At 48.5% G+C, this 24758-nt stretch overlaps 1 protein-coding gene, 1 long non-coding RNA gene and 1 other non-coding gene across 8 annotated transcripts in view; 1 reads left to right on the top strand and 2 right to left on the bottom strand.

Annotated features, from left to right (window-relative positions):
- Positions 1 to 61: 61 nt before the first annotated feature.
- LOC103346184 (uncharacterized) overlaps positions 62 to 24758 on the top strand; it is a 31309-nt gene continuing 6612 nt past the window's right edge. The window contains exons 1-4 of one of the 3 annotated variants that reach the window (XR_016236649.1): positions 62 to 201; positions 360 to 575; positions 4510 to 4566; positions 5614 to 6549. This is a non-coding gene — a long non-coding RNA (uncharacterized LOC103346184). Of the gene's footprint in view, positions 202 to 359; positions 1770 to 4509; positions 4567 to 5613; positions 6550 to 24758 lie in introns of those variants that run through there. The other 2 variants (XR_016236650.1, XR_515701.5) reach the window with 2 other exon arrangements.
- Positions 1970 to 24758, bottom strand: part of LOC100356769 (uncharacterized) — a 35141-nt gene continuing 12352 nt past the window's right edge. Inside the window, exon 3 of one of the 4 annotated variants that reach the window (XR_016236656.1) lies at positions 1970 to 2196. This is a non-coding gene — a transcript (uncharacterized LOC100356769). Of the gene's footprint in view, positions 2197 to 9821; positions 10581 to 19025; positions 19382 to 19422; positions 19712 to 24758 lie in introns of those variants that run through there. The other 3 variants (XR_016236651.1, XR_016236655.1, XR_011389379.2) reach the window with 3 other exon arrangements.
- On the bottom strand, positions 12410 to 14508 carry ZNF16 (zinc finger protein 16). Its single transcript, XM_089336584.1, has one exon. The coding sequence runs from the start codon at positions 14506 to 14508 to the stop codon at positions 12733 to 12735; it is 1776 nt and encodes a 591-aa protein (XP_089192710.1). The 3' UTR covers positions 12410 to 12732.

The following is a 24758-nucleotide window of genomic DNA, read 5'->3' on the forward strand; positions in this document are numbered from 1 at the left end:
CAGCCCGCTCCCGGCGCAGAGCCCTTAACTCTCGCGGTCCCCACCGCCAGGAGCGAGCTTCCTGCGTCTCTCCCGCTGCCTGCCGCCGCTTTGGCTGACGTGTCGCCCTCGGCTCTCTCCCCCGTCATCGTTTCGTCTGCGGCCTGTCAGGGTGAGCGTAGTGACGTCAGAGGCCCCGGCTCTGCTCACGGCTGTGCCCTGGTGAGTCCGAGCCGCGGGCAGTGCCTCCGACGCCGGTTCTGTGCGGGTCAGGCGCGCTCGGCCGGTGTCTGGCTGCCTCCCTCGGCTTAAAGTCTCCGCAGCTCCAGCTGTTAACCTGGCTGCGCACCAGACTCACGAGGTCCTTCATCTCGCTGCAGAAGGCATCCTGACGTCCGTCTTCCCGTGAGGGACCCCAGGCCCAGAAAGCTGGACAGGAGCTGACCATGCGCCTCTCAGCACCAGCTTGGGGAGCCCGGCGCCTCGCTTTGCCGTTTGCAGTGAGCACCCACTGTCCTGCCTCCCCGACGTCAGGGACCGGCGTTGGGCCCTGGTCTGGTCCCGGTGGGCGGTCGTCAGTCTGTAGGAGCTGTTCGGTGTGTTTAAACCCGCGCGCCTGGGGAGGTGTGGGCCAGGGAAGGGCGCAGGCACACTAAGCAAGAAGGGACTGAGCGCAGGGCTGGGCTGGCTCGCAGTAGGTGTGAGGGAGGGGCCCTGCCTGCTGAGATGCGCCCCTCACCCCAGGACAGACCACGGTCTGCGGCTCAGAGGCTTTCAGGAAGACCTTCTCACCTGGACCGGGCTAGGGGCAACCGGGAAATTGTGCGGGTGTGGGCGAGCCTGTCTGATGCGGAGACCCGGGTCACGGGGCGGGAAGGATGTGGCAGGTAGGCGCCAAGCCCTGGAGCGTCCAGGAGCCTTAGCTCAACAGCAGGGTGGGGCAGTGACCTCGGCTCCCCTCCACCAGGGGGCGGTGGGGCTCACACCAGGGTCGTCGTAGCCACGCCCCCTTCCTGGACTGCCCTGGGTGGTTTGGCCGGTTGATGGGACTCTGCTCCAGAAACCTTGGTCCTAACTCAGATCAGTGCATCCTGTTTTCCTTCTCCTCCTCCTCAACTTTACATTTTGCCAGTGTTTCTATATTCATAAAGGTCGAAAGAATAATGCAATGCTTACCTGTATGCCTTTTGCTCAGATTCAGCAGCTAACATCCTAGCACATCTTGTTTGTACAAAACTCTGCCACCTCTTCTCTTTTCATTTCAACCAACACAGTGTTTATTTGTCGAGTGCCTCTGTGTGCTAAGCACTGGGGTACGTCAGTGAACAAAAACAACACTGCTAACACATCTGTGTCCTCCCATACCTTGAGTGTGAACGGGGACAGCAAGCAATACACAGAATAAATGCGGGAATTCCAGAGGGCGTCCAGAGTTGGTGAGGGCACATTGGCTCACTTGGGTGGCATGTGGCAGCCACAGTCTGCACCTGCCCCATCGCCCTTTGGCTCTAGCTTTTTCCCTAAGGGTTTTCAGCCCCAGCAGTTCCACATTTTCTCCACTTTACACCCCTTTTCTTTCCCAAATACCTTCCCTGTTCCAGCATCAAGGTAAAAACAGCAGCCTTACAGGAATTATTAACTATATCCTGCAATTTGTGTGGTCCAGTGTGATTTCTGTCTTTTCTCAGCTTCTCTGATTGGATCCTAATGCAGTGTGCTTGTAAACCACACACACATTCCTACATTGTAAAGTGAATGGAGAATTAAAAATTTGGTTCCTTTTCCTATTACACCTACATTTACTTCCTTTGTTGTTCACACTTTTGATTACATAATGAATTAAGGCCTGTCATCAACTCTGCTTAATACAGTTAAATATAATTATGATTATGATTTCAGATGCCCAAATTGGCATAACAAGTCAGAGGGAACCCCTGAGCTTTGTTACTTTGTACTCAAATCTACTCTTTTTTTCTTTTTAACGATGAACTTTTTTAAAAAAATATTTATTTATTTATTTGAGGTAGAGTTACAGAGAGGGAGAGACAGAGAGAAAGGTCTTCCATCTGCTGATTCACTCCCTAGATGGCCACAATGGCTGGAGCTGAGCCAATCCAAAGGCAGGAGCCAGGAGCTTCTTCCGGGTCTCCCATGCTGATGCAGGGGCCCAAAGACTTGGTCCATCTTCTACTGCTTTCCCAGGCCATGGGCAGAGAGCTGGATTGGAAGAGGAGCAGCCAGGGCATGAACCAGCGCCCTTATGGGATGCTGGCACCACAGGTGGATGCTTAGCTCACTGTACCACAGCACTGGCCCCTAACTGAACTTTTATATATTTTATTATTATTATTATTATTAAAGATTTATTTGAGAGGCAGAGAGAGATGTCTTCTATCACTGGTTTGCTCCCCAGATTGCTGCAATGGCCAGAGCTGAGCCATTCCAAAGCCAGGAGCCAGGAGCTTCTTCCAGGTCTCCCACCTAGGTGCAGGGGCTCAAGCACTCGAGCCATCTTCTACTGCTTTCCCAGGCCACAGCAGAGAGCAGGATCGGAAGAGGAGCAGCTGAGACATGAACTGGTGCCCTTATGGGATTCTGGTGCCACAGCCCCGGCCCCTACTTATTATTTTTGAAAGGCAGACAAAGGTGGAAGAAGAGCACTTCAGTCTGCTGATTGATCTCCAGATCCCCAAAGTAGCCAGGGCTGGGCCAGGCCAAAGCCAGGAGCCTGGAACTCAGTACAGGTCTCTCACATGGATGGCAGGGATCTAAGGACTTGCACCATCACTCACTGTATCCAGGGAATGCATCAGCAGAAGGTGAAATTGGAAGTGGAGATGGGACTTTGATACGTGATGTGGGAGTACGTAGTGGTGGCTTACATGATAGGCCAAGGGGTTGTCACTGTGGCGTAGCAGGTTAGATCACCAGGCGGCATCCCATATGGGCACTGGTTTGAGTCCCAGCTGCTCCACTTCTGATCCAGCTCCCTGCTGATGCTTCTAGGAAAGCAGCAGAAGATGGCCCAAGTCGTTGGGCCCTTGCACCCATGTGGGTGATCCAGAAGAAGCTCCTGGTTTGGCTTGGCCTAGCTGCAGCCATTGTGGTCATTTGTGGGAGTGAACCAGTGGATAGAAGACCTCTCTGTATTGTTAAAAAAAAAAAATGCTAGGCCAAATTCCTGCCCCCTACTCTGCTTTTTGACCACAGGATGTTCAAGGGATTCCTACTTTTCTGGACTGCAGATATGAATTCAGCCCCCTCAGGAGCTCTGATTGTTATTTGTGGAAAAGATCATCAGAGGCCAAAGTCTAGCTCTAAGAGTGCACCTAAGGTTTCTGGTGTATCGTTAAAGTACCATGCTGGAGGCCGGCGCCGCGGCTCAATAGGCTAATCCTCCACCTAGCGGCGCTGGCACACCGGGTTCTAGTCCCCGTCGGGGCGCCGGTTTCTTTCCCGGTTGCCCCTCTTCTAGGCCAGCTCTCTGCTGTGGCCCAGGAAGGCAGTGGAGGATGGCCCAAGTGCTTGGGCCCTGCACCCCATGGGAGACCAGGAGAAGTACCTGGCTCCTGCCTTCGGATCAGTGCGGTGCGCCGGCCGCAGCGCGCCAGCCGTGGCGGCCATTGGAGGGTGAACCAACGGCAAAAGGAAGACCTTTCTCTCTGTCTCTCTCTCTCACTGTCCACTCTGCCTGTCAAAAAAAAAAAAAAAAAAAAAAGTACCATGCTGGAAACTGTCATTTAAAGGTGTTCACACAGCCTGTGTTGGGGTACAGCAGGTAAAGCCATCATCTACAACACCAGTATCCCAGATTGGCACAGTTTGAGTCCCTACTGCTCTGCTTCCAATCCAGCTCCCTGCTAATGTGCCTGGGAAGGCAGCAGAGAATAGCCCAAGTACTTGGGTCCCTGTCACCTATGTGGGAGAACCCCAATGGTGTTCCTGGCTCCCGGCTTTGGCCTGGCCAAGCCCCAGTCCTTGTGGCCATTTGGAGACTGAACCAGCGGGTGGAAGATTCTCTCTTTCTTTCTCTTTCAAATGAATAAATCTTAAAAAAAAAAAAAAATTCACATTGATTTTTTTAAACCTTTTTTTTTTTTTTTTTTTTTTTGACAGACGAAGAGAGACAGAGAGAAAGGTCTTCCTTTTTCCATTGGTTCATCCCCCAAGTGACCACTATGGCTGGTGCATTGTGGCTGGTGCACTGCGCTGATCCGAAGCCAGGAGCCAGGTGCTTCCTCCTGGTCTCCCATGCAGGTGCAGGGCCCAAGGACCCGGGTCATCCTCCACTGCACTCCCGGGCCACAGCAGAGAGCTGGACTGAAAGAGGAGCAACCAGAACAGAATCCAGCGCCCCAAATGGAACTAGAACCCGGGGTGCTGGCGCCACAGGCGGAGGATGAGCCTAGTGAGCCATGGCGCTGGCCAAACCAGTTTAACATGTTACAGTTCCAGGATTGGCATTGACCATATGCAGTAGAAACTTGGCCACAATGACTTAACCTAACAGGCATTTTATTTGTTTTCCAGGAATAAGAAGTCCAGAAGTTGGCTGTCCAAGGCCCCACAATGCTACTAGGCCCCTAGGTTGGCCCTTTATTTATTTATTTTTTCAAAGATTTTATTTATTTATTCAAAAGAGAGTTACACAGAGAGAAGAGAAGCAGAGAGAGAGAGAGGTCTTCCATCCACTGGTTCACTCCCCAGCTGGCTGCAATGGCTGGAGCTGCGCCAATCCGGAGCCAGGAGCCTCTTCTGGGCCTCCCACGTGGGTGCAGGGGCCCAAGACTTTGGGCCATCCAGGCCATAGCAGAGAGCTGGATTGGAAGAGGAGCAGCCGGGACTAGAACTGGCGCCCAAATGGGATGCCAGTGCTTCAGGCCAGGGCGTTAACCCGCTGCACCATAGCACCGGCCCCAGGCTGCCTCTGTTTACCACTGGCCATTTTTGTTTGTTTGTTTGAAAAGATTTAGTTATTTTTTATTTGAAAGGCAGAGTTACAGGGAGAGGAAGAGAGACAAAGATATCTTCTGGGGAGAGAGAGAGTGAGAGATCGTGAGCTCGCTCTCCCTCCCCTCCATCAGTTCGAAATGCTTGCAATAGTTTTCAAATATCTGTTAATCCAGATCTCCCAGTATGAGTAGCAGGAATCCAATTACTTGAGCCATCACTTGCTGCCTCCTAGTGACTGACAAAAAGAAGTTGGAGTCAGGACCTGGAGGTGGATAACAAATCCAGGTACTCTGATGTAAGATGTGGGATTTTTTTTTTTTTTTTAAGATTTATCTACTTATGGGGCTGGCGCTGTGGCACAGTGGGTTAACGCCTTGGCTTGAAGTGCTGGCATCCCATATGGGCGCCGGTTTGAGAACTGGCTGCTCCACTTCCAATCCAGCTCCCTGCTATGGCCTGGGAAAGCAGTAAAAGATGGCCCAAGTGCTTGGGCCCCTGTACCTGCATGGGAGACCTGGAAGGAGCTCCTGGCTCCTGAATGGCGCAGCTCTGGCCATTGTGGCCAATTGTGGAGTGAACCAGCAGATGGAAGACTTCTCTCTCTCTCTCTACCTCTCCTCTCTCTGTGTAACTCTTTCAAATAAATAAATAAATCTTTTTTTTTTTTTTTTTTTTTTACAGAGTGGACAGTGAGAGAGAGAGACAGACAGAGAGAAAGGTCTTCCTTTTTGCCATTGGTTCACCCTCCAATGGCCGCCGCATGGCGCTGATCTGAAGCCAGGAGCCAGGTGCTTCTCCTGGTCTCCCATGGGGTGCAGGGCCCAAGCACTTGGGCCATCCTCCACTGCATTCCCGGGCCATAGCAGAGGGCTGGCCTGGAAGAGGGGCAACTGGGACAGAATCCAGCACCCCAACCAGGACTAGAACCCGGTGTGCCAGCGCCGCAAGGTGGAGGATTAGCCTATTGAGTCACGGCACCGGCCAAATAAATAAATCTTAAAAAAAAAAAAAAAAGATTTATCTATTTATTTGAAAAAGAGAGATAGATATATTGGGCCAGGCTAAAACCAGGAACCCAGAACTCCATCTGGCTCTCCCATGTGGGTGGAAGGGGCCATCTTACACTGCTTTCCCAAGTGCATTAGCAGGGAGCTGGATTGTAAGTGGAGCAGCTGAAACTGAAACTGGAGCTCATATGGGATCCTGGTGTTTTGCAGGCTGTGGCTTAGCCCACTAAGCCACAACATTGGCCCTGAGATGTGGGAATCCCAATTGGTGTCAGCCAGTAGGCTAAATGTTCAACCCGGTAAACCTTTTAAAAATGCTATGATCTGAACATCAGTGAGTATAGCATTATGTATCTGCATTCGATTGTTTTCACTTAATATCCTGGAGCTTTCAGCAGTGTGTGGAGATATCTGTCCATTCTGAGACTGTGCCTTGGTGTTTTCAAATAGCACACTGTTTTTAAAATATTTGAGAGGAAAAGACAAACACACAGAAGCAGACAGACAGTAAGCTCCTACCTGCTGGATCATTCTCCAAATGCCCACAGTGCTGATGCTGGGCTGGATTAAAAACCAGGAGTTGAGAATGCAATATGGATCTCCCATGCAAATGGCAGGAACCCAAGTACTTGAACCATTCTCCCTGCCTTGCAGAGTGTGCATTGACAGGAAGCTGGAGTCTGGCGCTGGGAACTGAACCCAGGTACTCTGAAGTAGGACACAGCAGCTTCACAGCTGGGCTAAATGCCTGCTGCCCAACTACCCCATTATTATTGGGTGTCTGGGTTGTTTCCAGTCTTTCACTATTAAAATTAGTTTTGTAATAAGTTGTTGTATCCTACCTTTTTCATATTTTTGCCACTTTAATTCTAGGAAAGATTCCTACAAATTGCGTGACCAATGGACAGTTGTAAATGCATTATTGGTAAATATTGCCACTTCCCTTCCACAGGGTTGTGCATCTTGTATTCCTCCTGGTGTTGATTTTCCACAGCCTTACAAGTTAAGTGTGTCGCACAATATTTGAATTTTTTTTAATAATCTGGGAAGAAATACTTCAGTGTGGTTTAATCATTTTTCTTGTGAGTTAAGCAAATTTTCCTAAGGACTGCTGTAGTTTGGGTATGGTTCTTACCACCCTAAATCATACTGGGGCCTAGTTTTGATAGTTGGTGGGATCTTGAAGAGGTGCTTAGGTCGTGGTGGTGCCACCCCATGAAGGGGTGAGGTTTTTTCCTGTGAGAGTGGTTGTTTGGTATTCGGTGAGCCTACTCCCTCCCTACCCCCATCAGTCTGTTCTCCCTCCACTTTCTGTCCCAAGACCCTCACCAGGAGCGCAGCAGGTGCTGTGCAGGAGCTCTTGGACCTCCAGAACGGAGCCAAAATTAACCTCTTTCCTTGTGTATTTGTTACAGCAGCAGAAAACAAGGACTAAGACTAGGATTATCTACAGTTATTTTATTTGAACTGCGTTAATCTCTTGCCCATTTCCCCTCTTGTTTTATTTGTTTTTGACAAGACTTATTTAGGGGCTAGTGTTTCGGATCAGCTCAGCGCTGGCCATTGTGGTCATTTAGGGAGTGAACCAGTGGATGGAAGACTTCTCTCTGTAACTCTTTCAGTTATAGAGAGAGAAGAGAGAGAGATCATCCATCCTCTAGTTCACTCCCCAGATGGCTGCAACAGCCAGCACTTGGCCAGGCTGAGGTCAGGAGCCAGGAGCCAGGAGCTTCATCAGGGTCTCGCATGTGGGTGCAGGGGCCCAAACACTTGGGCCATCTTCCACTGCTTTTCCCAGGCCATTGGAAGTAGAGCAGCTGGGATTCAAACCAGGGCCCGTATGGGATGCTGCACCGCAGGCCATAGTTCAGTAAACAGCAAGTCTCAGCTCTGGAAGTGGTAACCTGAGGGAATGTGTGAAGTCTGGAATTACATGTGGAAACGTTTTATCCAATTTTTTCAAATTGGTATTTTCTAGAAAAATTTTTTAAATTAAGCAACATAGAGGAAGCCACACTTGCAATCAGGGCCATCACCCCCAATGGCTTCTTATTTTTTGTTTTATTTATTTATTTTTAAAGATTTATTTATTTATTTGAAAGAGTTACACAGAGAGAGTTGGACAGGCAGAGAGAGAGAGAGAGAGAGAAATAGAGAGAGGTCTTCCATCCACTGGTTCACTTCCCAGTTGGCCACAGCAGCTGGATCTGCACTGATCTGAAGCCAGGAGCCAGGAGCTTCCAGGTCTCCCACGTGGGAGCAGGGCCCCCAGCACTTGGGCCATCTTCCACTGCTTTCCCAGGCCACAGCAGGGAGCTGGATCAGAAGTGGAGCAGCCAGGACTGGAACCAGCGCCCATATGGGATGCCAGCACTGCAGGTGGTGGCTTTACCCGCTATGTCACAGCGCTGGCCCCCCAATGGCTTCTGTATGGTATATGGCACTGCAACCTTAGTGTCTCCCTCACTGGGCCCCAGCACATGTGTGGGGTGAGCTGGGATACTGGTTGCCACTGTAGCAGCCAGAATGCACCCTTGGGTCACATATGGTATTTGGAACTGTCAACGAGAGGGGGATAAATAAACAGGAATCAAAGTGTCTATGTGATATGGAGGTACTTCAAGAGATTTGTGGACAATGGAATTAGAAGATAGGTTTAGGGGTCAGTGTTGTGGTGAAGCTGCCACCTGTGACACTGGCATTCCACGTGGGTACCTCTGCTTCTGATCCAGCTCCCTGTTAATGTGCCTGGGAAAGCAGTGGAGGATGGCCCAAGTGCTTAGGCCCCTGTCACCCATGTGGGAGACCCGGAGAAAGCTCCTGGCTTCAGGCTTTGGACTGGCCCAGCCCTGGCCATTGTGGCCATTTCGGGAGTGAACCAGTGGATGGAAGCATTCTCTCTCTCTCTCTCTTTTAAGATTTATTTATTTATTTGAAAGAGTTACAACGAGAAGGAGAGGCAGAGAGAGACAGCAAGGTCTTCCATCTGCTGGTTCACTCCCCAACTGGCTGCATCGGCTGGAGCTGTGCTGATCCAATGCTAGGAACCAGGAGCTTCTTTCAGGTCTCCCACATGGGCACAGGGGCCCAAGGTCTTGGGCCATCTTCTGCTGTTTTCCCAGGCCATAGCAGAGAGCTGGATCTGAAGTAGAGCAGCTGGGACTCGAAGTGGTGCCCACATTGGATACCGGCACTGCAGGCAGCGGCTCTACCCGCTACGCCACAGCGCCGGCTCGCTCTCTTTCTCTTTTCCTAACTCAGATTTTTTAAAAAAGAAGATAGGTTTATTTTCATGAAAAGTTTTGAAAGTCATACATTTGAGAGGTCTTTGAAAAGTTCATGAAAAAATGATGCATGCAGTGAATATTACCAAGCATTAAGTAAATAGAGAAAGTAAAACTCCTGTATTAATATTAGAAGAATTATCTGTGGATCTAAACGGGAATAAAAATTGGTACAAAACAGGATCGTCTACATAACTTGAGTATCTCTTAAAAAATACTTAATAAGAAGGGGGAATAATTTTATAGTGGAGAGGTATAGCAGTAACCATTTCAGCTGAGCAACAGATCAACAACAAAAGTGACAGTTATGGACCTCCTGTTACAACACACCGAGAACACATCTTTTCCACAATTCCTGCCAAAACCACCAAGAAACACGAGAAATTCAAGGTGAAGGACTTTCTACAAAGAAATTGACATGCGCTCTTCAAAAATTCAAATATCATGAAAGGTTAAGACAGGAACTAGTGTGGAGGGAAGGTTGTGACAACTATATATGTATGACCTCAGGCTGGATCCTGGAAGAAGAAGAGAATTTCTAATTGATATAAACAATTGGCAAAGCATTAAGGCTTATAAGTTATAGTATGTCAACACCTTTTAAAAAATCTTTAAAGATTTATTTATGTATTTGAAAGAATTATGGAGAGAGGGAGAGACAGAAAGAGCTCTTCTGTCTGCTGGTTCATCCTCAAATGGTGGCAAAGGCTGGAGGTGGGCTGATCTGAAGCCAGGACCCAGAAGTTTCACCTGGTCTCCCAGGTGGGTGGCTGGGGTCCAAGCACTTGGGCCCCAACTGCTGCTTTCACAGGCACATTAGCAGGAAGCTGGGTGAAGTAGAGCAGCTGGCACTCAAGCCAGTGTCCACATGGGATGCCAGCATTTCAGGTGGAGACTTTTAGTTGCTATACCACAGCGTGGGCCCCTCCCTCTTTTTTAAAAATGCGTGATTAATTTGAAAGGCAGAGGATCTTCCATGCATTGGCTCACTCGCCAATGGCTCCAACAGCCAGGGTTGGGCCAAGCCAAAGCCAGGAGCCTGGGACTCCACCTCTGTTTCCCACGTGGATGCAGGGGCTGAAGGACTTGGGCCAGTCTTCTGTTGCAGCTTTCCTAGGTGCATTAGCAGGGAGCTGGATTAGAAGTGGTGTAGCTGGGATTTGAACTGGCCTGGATACGGGTTGTTAGAATCCCAAGTGGCAGCTTAACCCAGTGCACCACAATGCCTGCCTCAGCATTCACTTTATTTGATGACAGTACTGTGGTAGTGTTCTTAGGAAGCACATACTGAAGTTATCTGGGGTGAAGATGGATCCTGTCTGTAGCTTACTTTGTTGGGGAAAATGTCGGTGTCTACCTGCAGACAGGGAGGCAAGAGAAGACAATTACAGGTGTGGCAAAGTGTTAATTGGGGAATCTGAGTGAAAGGATATGGGTATTTTCCTTCATGAAACTATTTCAGGCTTTCCAGATTACAAAATGTAGGCCATAGTGGGTGTCTGTCATTTGTGATAGCCCGAAATGTCATGACACCTCCCCATTTTAGCAGCTCTCTATAGCCTTTCCACCATGGAAGCCACACTTGCTGCTAGCAGGGAAACAGGACTGGGTTCTAGGGCTCAGATCTATCTGAAGACTTGCATTGACCACAGGGCATCTGCTTGCAAGCCCAGGTCACAGCAAAGCAGTGGGGTTTTGTGAGATGGTTCTAAAATCTGTCATGGAAGCTTGGCCTGAGGTCTACTTCTCCTGCTCTCCTAGTGATTCTGTTGAGTGCAAACTCCAGTTCTTTTACTCTTCACAAAACTCAGCTGCAATAAAAACTCACTGGTTCTGCATCTCTCGCAAGGACTTCATGGGAAAGGAGGACTAGGGTCCTCTGTGACTACAGAACAGCCCATACAATCACCTTAGCAAAACACAAAACACACTTTGCACAAGCTGAGCCCTGGGGAAAATCTACACACACTTCGACTGCACAAGCTGTGCCCTGGGGAAATCTAGGCCATGAGCCACCTAAGATCACAGAGCTGCAGGTTAAGGCAGGGTCAGCAAGCTTCTCCTGCAGAGGCCAGAAAGCAAACACTCCAGTTTTAGGGGCCATGTGGTTTCTATTGCAACTGCTGAAGTCTATCCTGCAAAAGCCACTAGGTAGCTAAATAAATGGGCATGGCTGTGTGCCAAGAAAACTGTATTTACTAAAAGTCGTGTTGAGTCAGGATTGTTCCGTGGGTTGCAGTTTTTTTAACTGTCCTGTGACACTCCCAGGTTGATATCTCTGGGAGCCATGCGTTGCATCTGAGCTCAGCTCCCCCGTTCAGAGAGTAAGGGAACAGCTTTGGGAAACTGAGGATGGGGGTAGGGGAGCTGGGCAAGACACCAAGGAGGTGTAAGTGTGCAGTGATAAGTGCACGTGGGAAGAGGCAGCCTGGAAACTTGTGGGGCAGAAAATGCGCTGCCTCTGTGGCTCCTGCACCATGAGGAATGGAAGCTGGGAAAATGCCACAGGGAACTGTGCAGCAAAGAGGACCAGGGGGCCCAAGCCACATTAGAGCAGAGAGGAGGAGAAAGCTGACCTCAGACTACAGGTATGCACAAAGGCACACATGGCAGTGGGGGGCCTGGTGCCAAGTTATGGAATGAGAGGGGAAGGGATTGGGTTATCTTGGGAGGATGACACAAGAATCAAACCTGGGCCGGCGCCACGGCTCAATAGGCTAATCCTCCACCTAGCGGCGCCGGCACACCAGGTTCTAGTCCCGGTCGGGGTGCCGGATTCTTTCCCGGTTGCCCCTCTTCCAGGCCAGCTCTCTGCTGTGGCCAGGGAGTGCAGTGGAGGATGGCCCAAGTGCTTGGGCCCTGCACCCCATGGGAGACCAGGAGAAGCACCTGGCTCCTGCCTTTGGATCAGCACGGTGCACCGGCCGTAGTGTGCCGGCCACAGCGGCCATTGGAGGGTGAACCAACGGCAAAAGGAAGACCTTTCTCTCTGTCTGTCTCTCTCACTGTCCACTCTGCCTGTCAAAAAAAAAAAAAAAAAAAAACACAAAACAAAAAAAACAAAACAAAACAAAAAACAAACCTGAAAAGCTATGGACTTGATCTTATATAAACAAAATGTTAATTATAGCCACTGAAAAGAACTCACCCCTTATGACCAGTTACTAAATAAAAGGATTACTTTGGTTATCAGAATCCAAATGTTACTTTACTTTTTTGGTAACTTTTGGTTGCAAAAATAAAAGCCTCCATTACATTTTCTCTCCTAACCGATGTCATTCTGCTCACACAGTGCAAAAACAGAGGTCACATGAAGCAGGAGCAATGGCAATGGGAAGGAGACCTGCACAGGATGATTCAGGGGAGGGCCCCAGGCTGTCTGGTCATCTGCGCACAGGGTGAAGAGCTCCTCAGGCCAGGCTTCAGGTCTGGGAAACAGCAGAGGCTGCGACAGTCAGGGGAGTCAGCGAGGAAACCAGGGGCGGTTTCACTCCCACCACCTCAGTGGGCTAATTCCTGGTATGGATCAACTGGTGTTTAATCAACTTTGACCGCTGGCTGAAGGCTTTCCCGCAAGTAGTGCAGTCGTAGGGTTTCACCCCAGTGTGAATCCTCTGATGCTGGATGAGGACTGAACGCTGGCTGAAGGCTTTCCCACACTCCGTGCATTTATAGGGCCTTTCGCCAGTGTGGATTATCTGATGTTGAATGAGGTGCGAGCTCTGGCTAAAGCCTTTGCCACATTCAACACACATGTAAGGTTTCTCCCCCGTGTGAACTTTCTGGTGGTGAATGAGGTTGGAGCTTCGGTTGAAGGCTTTACCGCACCGGTTACATTCATGGGGTTTCAACCCATTATGAATCCTCTGATGCTGAATGAGGGTTGAGCTCTGGCTGAAAGTCTTCCCACACTCTGTGCATTCATAGGGTTTCTCTCCCGTGTGGACTCGCTGGTGAAGAATGAGGTTGGAGCTGCGACCGAAGGTCTTCCCACACTCACGACACTCGTAGGGCTTGTCACCCGTGTGCACGCCCTGATGCTGAATGAGGGCTGAGCTGTGGCTGAAGGCTTTCCCACAGGTGCTACATGCATACGGCTTCTCTCCTGTGTGGATTATCCGGTGCTTTCTGAGAACAGAGCTGTAACTAAAGGCTTTTCCACACACATTGCATACGTGAGGTTTTTCTCCAGTGTGGATTCTGCGATGTTGAATGAGGCTGGAGCTCTGACTAAATGCTTTCCCACAGTCACTGCACTTATATGGTTTCTCTCCAGTGTGAACCCTGTGGTGCTTAATGAGGTTGGAGATACGACTGAATGGTTTGCCACAGTCATGACACTCGTAAGGTTTCTCTCCAGTGTGAATCCTCTGATGTTTCCTCAGGTGTGCACTCTGGCTAAAGGTCTTCCCACACTCACTACACTCAAAAGGCTTCTCCCCTGTGTGAATCCTGTGGTGTTTAATGAGGTTTGAACTCCGCCTGAAGGCCTTCCCACAGTCAGTGCACACATAAGGTTTCTCCCCCGAGTGGATTCTCTGGTGTTGAATGAGGTTTGAGCTCCGTCTAAAAGCCTTTCCACAGTCATTGCACTCGTAGGGCTTTTCGCTCATGTGAGACTTCTGGTGCTTCTTAAGGCTTGAGTTCTGGCTGAAGGCCTTCCCACAGTCAGTGCACACATGAGGCTTCTCACCACCATGGTGACTCTGATGCCTGGCTAGGTCTGTGTGCTCAGGGGAGGCTTTCCCACACGTGCTGCGCTGACCAGCTTTCTCTCTCATGCGAGACTGGCTGGAGTACTTCCCACATTCACTACACATCAAGGACTTCTCCCCAGTGTGGCCTGTCTGATGCTGAATAAGGTCAGGGTTTCTGCTGAAGGTTTCTCCACACTCATTACATATGAGGGGGCTTTCAGCTGTGGTGACCCCCTCGGGGCCAGGTAGGTCCATGCTGGGCTGGAGGCTCTGGCCACACAAATCTGGGTGCAGCCTTTCTTCTACAGGAACTCCCTGATGATAGGACCTCAGTTTTGGGCTCAGACTGAAGCTTCTGCCCAAACCACTGCAGTCCAGGTCTTTCCCCTCTAAGGAGCTTTTCAACAGAACTTTGGCTGGTGTGAAGTCCCCATCCTGGCACAAGGACTGCACCAGCCTCTCTCCTCCAGGGACTCCCCAGTCTCTTGCTAATGCATCATCACAGAGTTCTGCAAGCCCAGGTGACTGGGAGATATCGTCAGCACAGTTTTCTGACATTTCTACCTCTAATTCCAAATCCTCAGACATGTCTTCCTTCTGAACACACTCCTTCTTCTCAATCCTGGTGACATAATCGGAAACAATAAATACAAAGTAATGAGGGAACTGGAAAACTACGGAGTCTGCAGAGCTCACCTTCTGTGGAGGTGAGGGGAGCAAAATCCATCAGGGACGGCAGCCCTAGATCTTGGAGAGGGACCAGGGAGGGGCTGGGAGAGCGTCTAAGTGACGAGGCCACATGGGAGCCAACGGCAAGGAAGAAGTCTTGATGGATCCTCAGCCTGCACTCCCTGGGACTCCATGTCTCAGGAAACACACCTACAGTTTGCCCACTGGCTCTGGCCCAAACTCTGGGAGCCTCCTGACAGTTATACCTTGGAATGTGCCCCAATCCAGGGGCTTCCCACTCTGCCATCCCATGCAAAGAAAATACCACATCCTTCATGTTATGTTGTCCGGTATTTCCTCTTTTCTTCCCCATATTCAAGGTTTTAGCCTCTCAGGCCCACCTTCCATTCTATCCACACCAGCTAATGACGTTCAGACCTGGTCTTGGGATATGGCAGCGTGGAGACAGCCCACCCCCAGGATGCAGAGGAGTGTTTCTTCCAGAGAGGCATGGCTAGTTCTGATGACTGGCAGGCTGAGAATGGAATGGAGGCACTGCCCAGTTCCTGTGTGCAGCAGAGACCTGTGTGGAATGTCAGACTCTCACCCATTCCACAGAGGAGCCTTCAGAGACTGCTGTGTCTCACCAAGCCCCCCTACAACTCCTAAGCATGTCTGCTCGACTTCTGGCCCTGGTAGCAATGTGTAAGTGGCTGTGTCTTTCTGTGGGTAGAAATACATATAAGGGTCCTTGTGTCAGAGGACAGGTACTGACACTTTCATCTTTTCATGCCCCAAGAACAGGGACCCTGATACCTGGGTCCCTCACCCAAATGCAGATCTTGAATCTCTGCCTTTCATTCAAACTGAGAGATCCTGGGATACCTGCTGCCTGCATGCTGAGTGACTTCCCTCCTGCCACAGACAACCTGGTGACATGAGACCATGGCACTGCAATCACGCTCAGGCACTTCAACAGCCTCCTGTGGACTGCAGGCCCTGTTTCCCTAACAGGACAAATTATGCTCACCTTAAGGCCTACCCTGCACGGAGCATTTCCACACAGCCCTCCTGCTCCCTCCTTCTGGCCTATGTTCAAATGTGGCTCACTGCAGGTCTTCCCTGACTACTGTTTACAAATGCTAGCGTCCTTCACACTCCCTCACTTGACATTGACCCAGGGTTGCATACCCAGGGCTCAAAGGGTGTGAGTGAAGACCACCTCCTCCAGCCATCTTGCCCTTGGGCCTTTACCCTCGTCTCACTCCCTTCTCTCTGGGAGTTCCAGAATCTGCCTCCAGTCTGGAAGTGTCCACTCATGAGCAGCCAGCAGTGGCATCACTGTAAATGTGACCTGGGCACACACCTAGTCTTCAATCTCACAGGTGCAGCCAGCCCCATGCTTGGCACATCCACATCTCTTGGTGTGACAGTCTATGCTCTGGTCACTAATTCCTGTGGCATAAACATACTGAGCTGTGCTGCCTCCAGCTGGAACACCCCTCTGCACACTTCCCAACCCCCAGAGTCTGGAACCAGGCCTTGGCTCTGCTGGAACCGCACATGTTGCCCTGTGAGCACCCCTCATGGACATCTGGGACATGCGGTATCCACATGCTTCTGGGTTCCCAGGGGTAATGGAGCAAAGGGTTAAGAGGGTGCAGGGACAGGTAAGATCTGATGGGAGTTCTCAGCCCTGCCAGGGCTGGGGTGAGGTTTGCTGTGCCTTCCTTCCCCTGCCAAGGCTGACCAGGGTGCCCCTCGGCCTCTTCTGGCTGTGAACAGAAAAGGGACCAAGTCAGAGAAGGCTGAAGAAAGCTGTGCTCAGCCAGATGGGAGTCAGCAGGGCTTTCTGTGAGGCGTGAGGCGCCCAGGACATATCTGGGCTTGGTGGCCTCTATCATATTGTCTGGTATGCTTTTTTTTTTTTTTTAAATCCTTAAAAACCATTCTTCCCTCTATCTCTCTCTCTCACTGTCCACTCTGCCTGTCAAATAAAAAAAAAAAAAAACATTCTTAGCCTACCGGTTATTAAAAACAGCCTGCTGGCTAAATTTGGTGAGCCCTGATTGAGATAGGTTTCTGGTGTGGATCAGGAGATGGTTACAATAAAGAATTTTAGCCTGAGCCACTGTCTAGATGAGTCCTATTGAAACAGAAATCAAAAGTAAAAGTTAATTCCTTAAATTTGATGTAATTCTTTTTTGTATCATAAGAACTATAAGTCTTCAGAAAGGAAATGTAAAATCAGAAACATGGTTTCCGTCTAAGAAAATCTTTAAGCAGTCAGTAAAATTTGGGGTTTAGAAGCAAAGAAAACTCAGTTGCTTGCACTATGTTCACTGAACTCAGACATCCAACTGAAAAAAGGATTTTGCCTTTCTAGAACAAAATAAAACTATTAGTCCCTGTAGAAGAAACACCTTTATGGTTAAAACCTTTGATTGGTGGCTCCCAAGTATGGGGGCTGGTGCTGTGGTGCAATAGGTTAATCCTCCGCTTACAGCAACAGCATCACCATATGGGCACCAGTTCTAGTCCTGGCTGCTCCACTTCCCATCTAGCTCTCTGCTATGGCCTGGGAAAGCAGTAGAAGATGGTCCAAGCGCTTGGGCCCCTGCACCTGCGTAGGAGACCCAGAAGAAGCTCCTGGTTCCAGACTGGCTCAGCTCTGGCCGTTGCGGCCATTTGAGAGTAAACCAGTGGATGGAAGACCTTTCTCTGTCTCTGCCTCTCACTTGCTGTAACTCTCTCTCTCTCAAATAAATTAAAAGAAAAAAGAAAAAGGAACTAAGAGGTAAATGTAAACACCTCCTAGTTCCCTAAAAACAAAACAAAAACAAAAACACCGACAACACAACCCACATCTGACTCTGATGCATGAGCTGTTGCCAGCGGCGAAGCAGAAACTTCATTCTGGGTTCAGTCACTGAGCCACCAGTCTTCCATCTCCTGCACTGACTACTGTCCTCATTTTAACAATTTACTGAGGTGAACCCACGTGACACAAAATTAGTCACTCTAAAACGATTCAGCAGCCTGTAGTACATGTACAATGCTGTACAGCTATCACTTTTACTCCTAAAACATTCCCCTTACTCCAGAGTAAGATCCTATACTCTCTAGGCAGTTTAACCCCACCTCTCCCATCCCCCATGCCCTGAAAACCACCAAGGTGCACTCTCTGGATTTATTCATTCCTGCATCTTTCTTTTTTTTATTTTATTATTTATTTATTTGACAGGTAGAGTTATAGACAGTGAGAGAGACAGACAGAAAGGTCTTCATTTCATTGGTTCACTCCCCAAATGGCCACTATGGCTGGCGCTGCACCAATCCAAAGCCAGTAGCCAGGTGCCTTTCCTGGTCTCCCATGGGGTGCAGGGCCCAAGCACCTGGGCCATCCTCCACTGCTCTCCCGGGCCACAGCAGAGAGCTGGCCTGGAAGAGGAGCGACTCTCCTCTAGCCCGCGACTAGAACCCGGCACTCACATGGGATGCGGAGGACTAACCACATGGGCCACAGCGCCGGCCCCATGCCTGCATCTTTCATAAATGGTCTCACATGTCCTTCTGTGGGTGGCTCCACTTGGCACGTTTTGGAGGTTTGTCCACAGTGCAGCCGGTACCAGTACTTCACTTCTTTCTATGGCTGACTCACACTCATTGCATGTCTATTCTATAATTTACCCACCAAACTTCCATCCACAAGGTGCATCTGAGCTAGCTGCACCTTTCCGCTACTGTGCATAGAGCTAAGAATTTGATGTGCAAACACAGATGCTCCTCAGCTTCTGGCCTTAATGTGCTGATAAACTAATCACAAGCTAAAAATATCCAAAGTCAGAAATCATGTAATACACCTAACCTGTTGACCACACAGCTTAGCAATGTAGTGCCCTGAAGAACCTGGTGTTTCCCATGCTATGAAGATGTGGATCAGCAAGAGCTGCAAGTCACTTTGGGTACCAGCATCAGAACAGATGATCATCTGCATAGTGCTAGCTCAGCCAAAGAGCAAAAGTGAACATTCACAGTGTGCTTTTTACTGAATGCTCACTGCCTTTTCAGCATCATAACATTGAAAAAGCATCAGCTGAACCACCGCGAGGTAGGGTACTTGTTCTGAGTACCTGTCAGTTCTTCTGACTGTATCCAAATGCTGGGTCACATGGTAATGCTGTGGTTTAAACATCTGAGAAACAGCCAACTTGTTTCCAATGCTGCCTGTGCCATTTTACATTTCCAGCAGCAGTGTGCAAGAGTTCCAACGGCTCACATCCTTGCAAAGCTTTTGTTTTTCTGCTTGCAGATATGTTAGGAGGTTTGAAATGGTAAATCGTTTGGGTTTTGATTTGCATTCCTCTAATGAACTGTTAAGCAAAATCCCATTTGCTTGTCACCTGTATATGTTCTTTGAGGAAATGCTCATACAAGTCGTTTACCTATTTTAATGTATTTTAAATTAAAAAAAATTATTTGAAAAGCAGAGTTACAGAGAGAGGACACACACATAGACACACACACACACAAAATCTTCCATCCACTAGTTCACTCCCCAGATAGTCGCAATGGCTGGAGCTGAGCTGATCTGAAGCCAGAAGCCAGGAGCTTCCTCTGAGTCTCCCACATGAGTGCAGAAGCCCAAGCACTTGGGCCATCTTCTACTGCTTTCCCAGGCCATAGCAGAGAGCTGGATCAGAAGAGGAGCCTCCGGAACTAGAATCGGTGCCCATATGGGATGCCGGTGCTTCTGGCCAGGGCTTTAACCCACTGCGCTACAGTGCTGGCCCTATAACATTTTTTAAAATTCTGATGAAGTCCAATTATCAATTTTTTTAAAGATATATTCATTTATTTGAAAGGCAGAGCCACAGCGAGGCAGAGGGAGGGAGGAAGGGAGAGAGAGAGAGAGAGAGAAGTGGGGGAAGAGGGAAAGGGGGAGGGGGAGAGAGAGAACGAATCTTCCATCTGCTGGTCCACTCCCCCAGATGGCTGCAATGGTCAGAGCTGCGCCGATCCAAAGCCAGGAGCCAGGAACTTCCTCTGGGCTTTTCATGTGGGTGCAGGGGCCCAAAGACTTGGGCCATCTTCTACTGCTTTCCAAGGCCATAGCAGAGATCTGGATCAGAGGTGGAGCAGCTGGGACTCCAACAGGCGCCCATACGGGATGCCACCACTGCAGGTGGCAGCTCCAACCACCACGCCACAGTGCCGGCCCCCAGTTATCAACTTTGAGGCTTGTGTTTTTCATACCATATCTATGAATCCATTGGCAAATAAGGTCACAAAGACATACCTCGTATTTCCTTCTAAGAGTTCTTATATTTAGGTCATTGATCCATTTTGTGTTACTTTTTATAAGTAGCCTAAGGTAGAAGTCCTCGCTGAAAGGTCTTGGCACTCTTACTGAAAACCAATTCACCAGATGTATGGGTTTGCTACGGAACTCTCTCTTACACTGTTTCGTTTATGCCAGTATCAAATTGATCTGATTATTCTAGCTTTGTCTTAGGTTTTGAGACTGGACTGTGTGAGTCTTCCATCTTTGTTCTTCTTTGCGAGTGTTCAGGTTAGTTGAAGCCCCATGTAATTATATATGAATTTGAGGATCGAGTTTTCCATTTTTTTTTTTTTTTGACAGGCAGAGTGGACAGTGAAAGAGAGAGAGACAGAGAGAAAGGTCTTCCTTTGCTGTTGGTTCACCCTCCAATGGCCGCCATGGCTGGCGCGCTGCAGCCGGTGCACTGCTCCTATCCGAAGGCAGGAGCTTCTCCTGGTCTCCCATGGGGTGCAAGGCCCAAGCACTTGGGCCATCCTCCACTGCCTTCCCGGGCCACAGCAGAGAGCTGGCCTGGAAGAGGGGCAACCGGGATAGAATCCGGCGCCCTGACTGGGACTAGAACCCGGTGTGCCGGCACCGCAAGGCGGAGGATTAGCCTACTGAGCCGCAGCGCCGGCCGAGTTTTCCATTTCTATAAAAATAGCTATTAAAGTCTGGGGAGTAATTCCACTGAATTTCCAGATGACTTTGGGTGTTTCTGACATTATTAAATCTCTTGGGGTGAACATCTGGTCTAGTATTAATATGCCCATGGGGTGCCTGGGATCAAGCAATTTCTGGCCAGATACATGAACACCTTGGGAGGCACCACGTGATGGTTCCAGCAGTTGGGTCCCTGCCTCCCAGGTGGGAAACCTGGACTGTGTTCCCAGCCATTTAGGCAGCTGGAGAGTGAAACAGCAGATATGAGCCGTCTCTCAAACACTTTTATTTACAACTTTGAGTAAACAAGTCTTCTAATTCCTCCTAGGTTATTTCCCCCTATTGATTCTATTGTGAATATAATAGCTTTCTTAATTTCCATTTTAGATTTTCATTGCTGGTATATACAAACACAACTGACTGTGTGTTACCTATACTCTACTATGCTGAATTCATTTATAAGTTCTAGACGGTTTTTGTGGCATCTTTAGTTAATTTTCTATATAGGGACTATGTTTTATGAAAAGTGGTTTCACACCTTTATTTCCAGTTTGGATGCTTTTTACTTCTTTTGCTTGCTTCACTGCTCCAGCTAGAACTTTGAGTATAACGTTGAACAACAGTGGTAAACACAGGACCATTAGGGGGTTTCAGAAAGTTTATGGTGGGGGTAGGGGGCAGTGTTGTGGAGCAGCAGGTTAAGTTGCTGCCTGTGATGCCGGCATCCCTCATGAGCACTGGCTGTAGTCCCAGATGCTTGCTTCTGATCCAGCTCCCTAATGGGCCTGGGAAGGATAGTGGAAAATGGCCCAAGTGCATGGGTCCCTGCTACTCACATGGGAAACCTAGATGGGGTTCCAGGCTCCTGGTTTCGGCCTGCCCCAGCCCCTGGCTGTTATGGCCATTTGGGGAGTGAACCAGTGGATGCAAGACCTTGTCTTTCCTTCTCCCTGCCTTTTAAACTTATCAATCTTAAACAGAACAAAACTGGGGCCAGCACTGTGGTGTATTGAATTAAGCCATCGTCTGCAATGCCATCATCCCATATAGGCATGAGCTCGAGTCCCAGCTGCTCCACTTCTGATCCAGCTCCCTGCTTATGGCCTAGGAAGAGCAGCCAAAGATGGCCCAAGTGTTAGGGCCCCTGTACCCACATGGGAGACCCAGAAGCAGCTCCTGGTTCCTGGCTTCAGCCTGGTCCATTCCTGGCTGTTGTGGCCATTTTGGGAGTGAACCAGTGGATGGAAATTCTCTCTCTCTCTATGTAACTCTTTCAAATAAATACCTAACTCTTAAGAAAAAAAAATTCATGGGAAAATAGAATTCAAAGATGTGACTTTTCCATGAACGTTTTGAAATTCCCTTGTACCTGTTTTTTTTTTTTTTTTTTTTTTTTTTCCTAATTTCAGAGAAGTTTATAGCCTTTCACAATTTAGTATGATGTTGTGGACTTTTCATAAATACCTTTTATGATATTGAAAATGTTCCCATCTATTAGAATTTTTTGGAGTGTTTTAAAAAACATCAAGGACTGGTGCTGTGGCGTATACCATCTGCAGCGCTGGCTTCCCACATGGGCACCAGTTCAAGTCCCAGCTGTTCTACTGATCCAGCTTCCTGCTAATGCACCTGAGAAAGCAGCAGTAGATGGCCCAAGTGCTTGGGCCCCTGAATCCACGTTGAGAGACCTGGAAGAAGTTCCTGGCTCCTGGCTTCAGCCTGACCCAGCCCTGACTGTTGTGGACATTTAGGGAGTGAACTAGCGAATCAAAGACCTTTCTCTCTCTAACTCTGCTTTTCAAATAAATAGAATAAATCCTAAAAAAAGACACCATCAAAGTGTTATATTTGTGTCATATGCTTTTTCCTGCATAAATTGAAATAATCATGAGTTTTCTCCTTTGTTCTAGCAAACATGATCAATTACATTTATTGGGTTTCTTATATTGAACCCTTTTTAAATTCCTGAGTTAAATCCTACTTGGTCACAGATTCTAATACTTTTGTTGATGCACAGTTGGGCTCAGCGTGCCATTATTTTGTTCAGTTTCCATCTCTGGACATAAGGGATATTAGCTTATAGTTTTCTTGTGATGTCCTTATTTGGCTTTGGTATCAGGGTAAGGAAGAGTTTGAGAAAGTTTGCTATTAATTCATTAAATGCTGGTAGGATTCATTCTAGTCATAAACTTTCCTGATGGGAGTTTTTATTACTGATTCAATCTCTGTTATTGGCCTGTTCAATCTTCTGCCTATTCCTGAGTCAGTTTTGCTAATTTGCCTTTTTTTTTTTTTTTTTTTTTTTTTTGGACAGGCAGAGTTAGACAGTGAGAGAGAGACAGACAGAAAGGTCTTCCTTTTTCCGTTGGTTTACCCCCCAAGTGGCTGCTACGGCCAGCGCCCTGCACCGATCTGAAGCCAGAAGACAGGTGTTTCCTCCTGGTCTCCCATGCGGGTACAGGGCCCAAGCACTTGGGCCATCCTCCACTGCCTTCCCGGGTCACAGCAGAGAGCTGGAATGGAAGAGGAGCAACCAGGACTAGACCCTGGAGTACCGGCACCGCAGGTGGAGGATTAGCCTAGTGAGCCGCAGCGCCAGCCCTTTTTTTTTTTTTTTTTAAAGATTTATTTTATTTATTTGAAAGACTGAGTTACAGAGAGGAAGGGGGGGGGGGGAGGAGAGTTCTTCCATCCACTGGTTCACTCCCCAGATGGCTGTAATGGCCAGCGCTGCGCGGATCCAAAGGCAGGAGCCGGGAGTTCCTTCGGGTCTCCCATGTGGGTGCAGGGGCCCAAGCACTTGGGCCATCTTCTACTGCTTTCCCAGGCCACAGCAGAGAGCTGGATCGGAAAAGGAGCAGCCGCGACTAAAACTGGCACCCATATGGGATTCTGGCGCTTTAGAGCCAGGGCTTTAACCTACTACACCACAGTGCCAGCCCCTGCTAATTTGTTTCTATAGTTTATCCCTTTCATTCATCTTATCTAACTTGTTATTTTCCTCTTATTTTTTGTAATGTGAATAATAATGTTCCCTTATTTCTGATTCTAGTTATTTGTATCATCTTTTTGGTGAAGTTAACTAATGACTTGTCAATTTCATCAATGTTTTTCCAAAAAAAATTTATTTTTTTCAAAAAACATCTTTTACCTCCATTTTTCAAAAAATATTTATTCATTTGAGAGGCAGAATTAGAAAGGGAGACACACAGAGAGAGGTTCCCCCATCTACTGGCTCACTCCTCAAACAACCGCAATAGCCAGAGCTGGGTCTATCTGAAGCCAGAAGCCAGGAGCTTCTTCCAGGTCTCCCATGTGGGTGCAGGGGCCCAAGCACTTGAGCCATCTTCTACTGCTTTCCCAGGCCACAGCAGGGAGCTGGACTGGAAGCGGAGCAGCCAGGCTGCAAACTGGTGCCCATGTGGTATACCAGCAACACAGATGGCACACTCACCTGCTACACCACAATACTGGCCCCAAAAAAACAATTTTCACTTTTTGGAGTCTTTCATTTTGCAATTCTGTTTCTCTGACCTCTGCTCTAGCCTTCTTTCTGCTAGCTTTTGTTTAGTTTGGTCTTTTTGTAGTCCCCTAAGAAGTAAAGTGAGTCAATCTTTCTTCCTTTTTAAGGAAGGCCTTTGCTGCCTTTGGTATGGCACTTGATGTGCTCCATAGTTTCGGAATGTTGTGTTTTCACTCTTAGTGCCTGCAGGTATCCTTTAATTTTCCTCACAATTTCTTCTTTACCCAAATGCTAGCTTTCTCTCTACATATTTATAAATTTTCCCATTTTCCTGCTGTTACTGGTTGGAGAAAACACTTTGTATGACTCCAAACTTTTAAAATTTATCAAGGCTTCATTTGTGGGCTGGCATATGGTATACACTTAAGAATACGTATCTGCTCTTTGGGGCAGAGTATTTTATATATTTATTAGTTTGGGCTTCAAAACAAAATATCTTAGGGTAATTTATAAATAACAGAGCACAGTCTTGCAAGGTGGGAATATCAGGTGCATCAGATCCCTGTCTGATGTGGGCTTGTTCTGCACGGATAGCACCTTCTGCGTCCCCTCACATGGGAGAAGGCAGGAGCATGCCCTCAGGCCTCTTCTGTCAGGGTACAAATCCCATGAACCTAGTCACTCTGCCTCTCAATACAGACACATTGGGGATCAACTTTC

The sequence above is a fragment of the Oryctolagus cuniculus genome, chromosome 6, assembly GCF_051225735.1.
Source record: "Oryctolagus cuniculus isolate XC-2025 breed Fujian yellow rabbit chromosome 6, ASM5122573v1, whole genome shotgun sequence".
In the NCBI taxonomy this organism is placed as follows: domain Eukaryota; kingdom Metazoa; phylum Chordata; class Mammalia; order Lagomorpha; family Leporidae; genus Oryctolagus; species Oryctolagus cuniculus.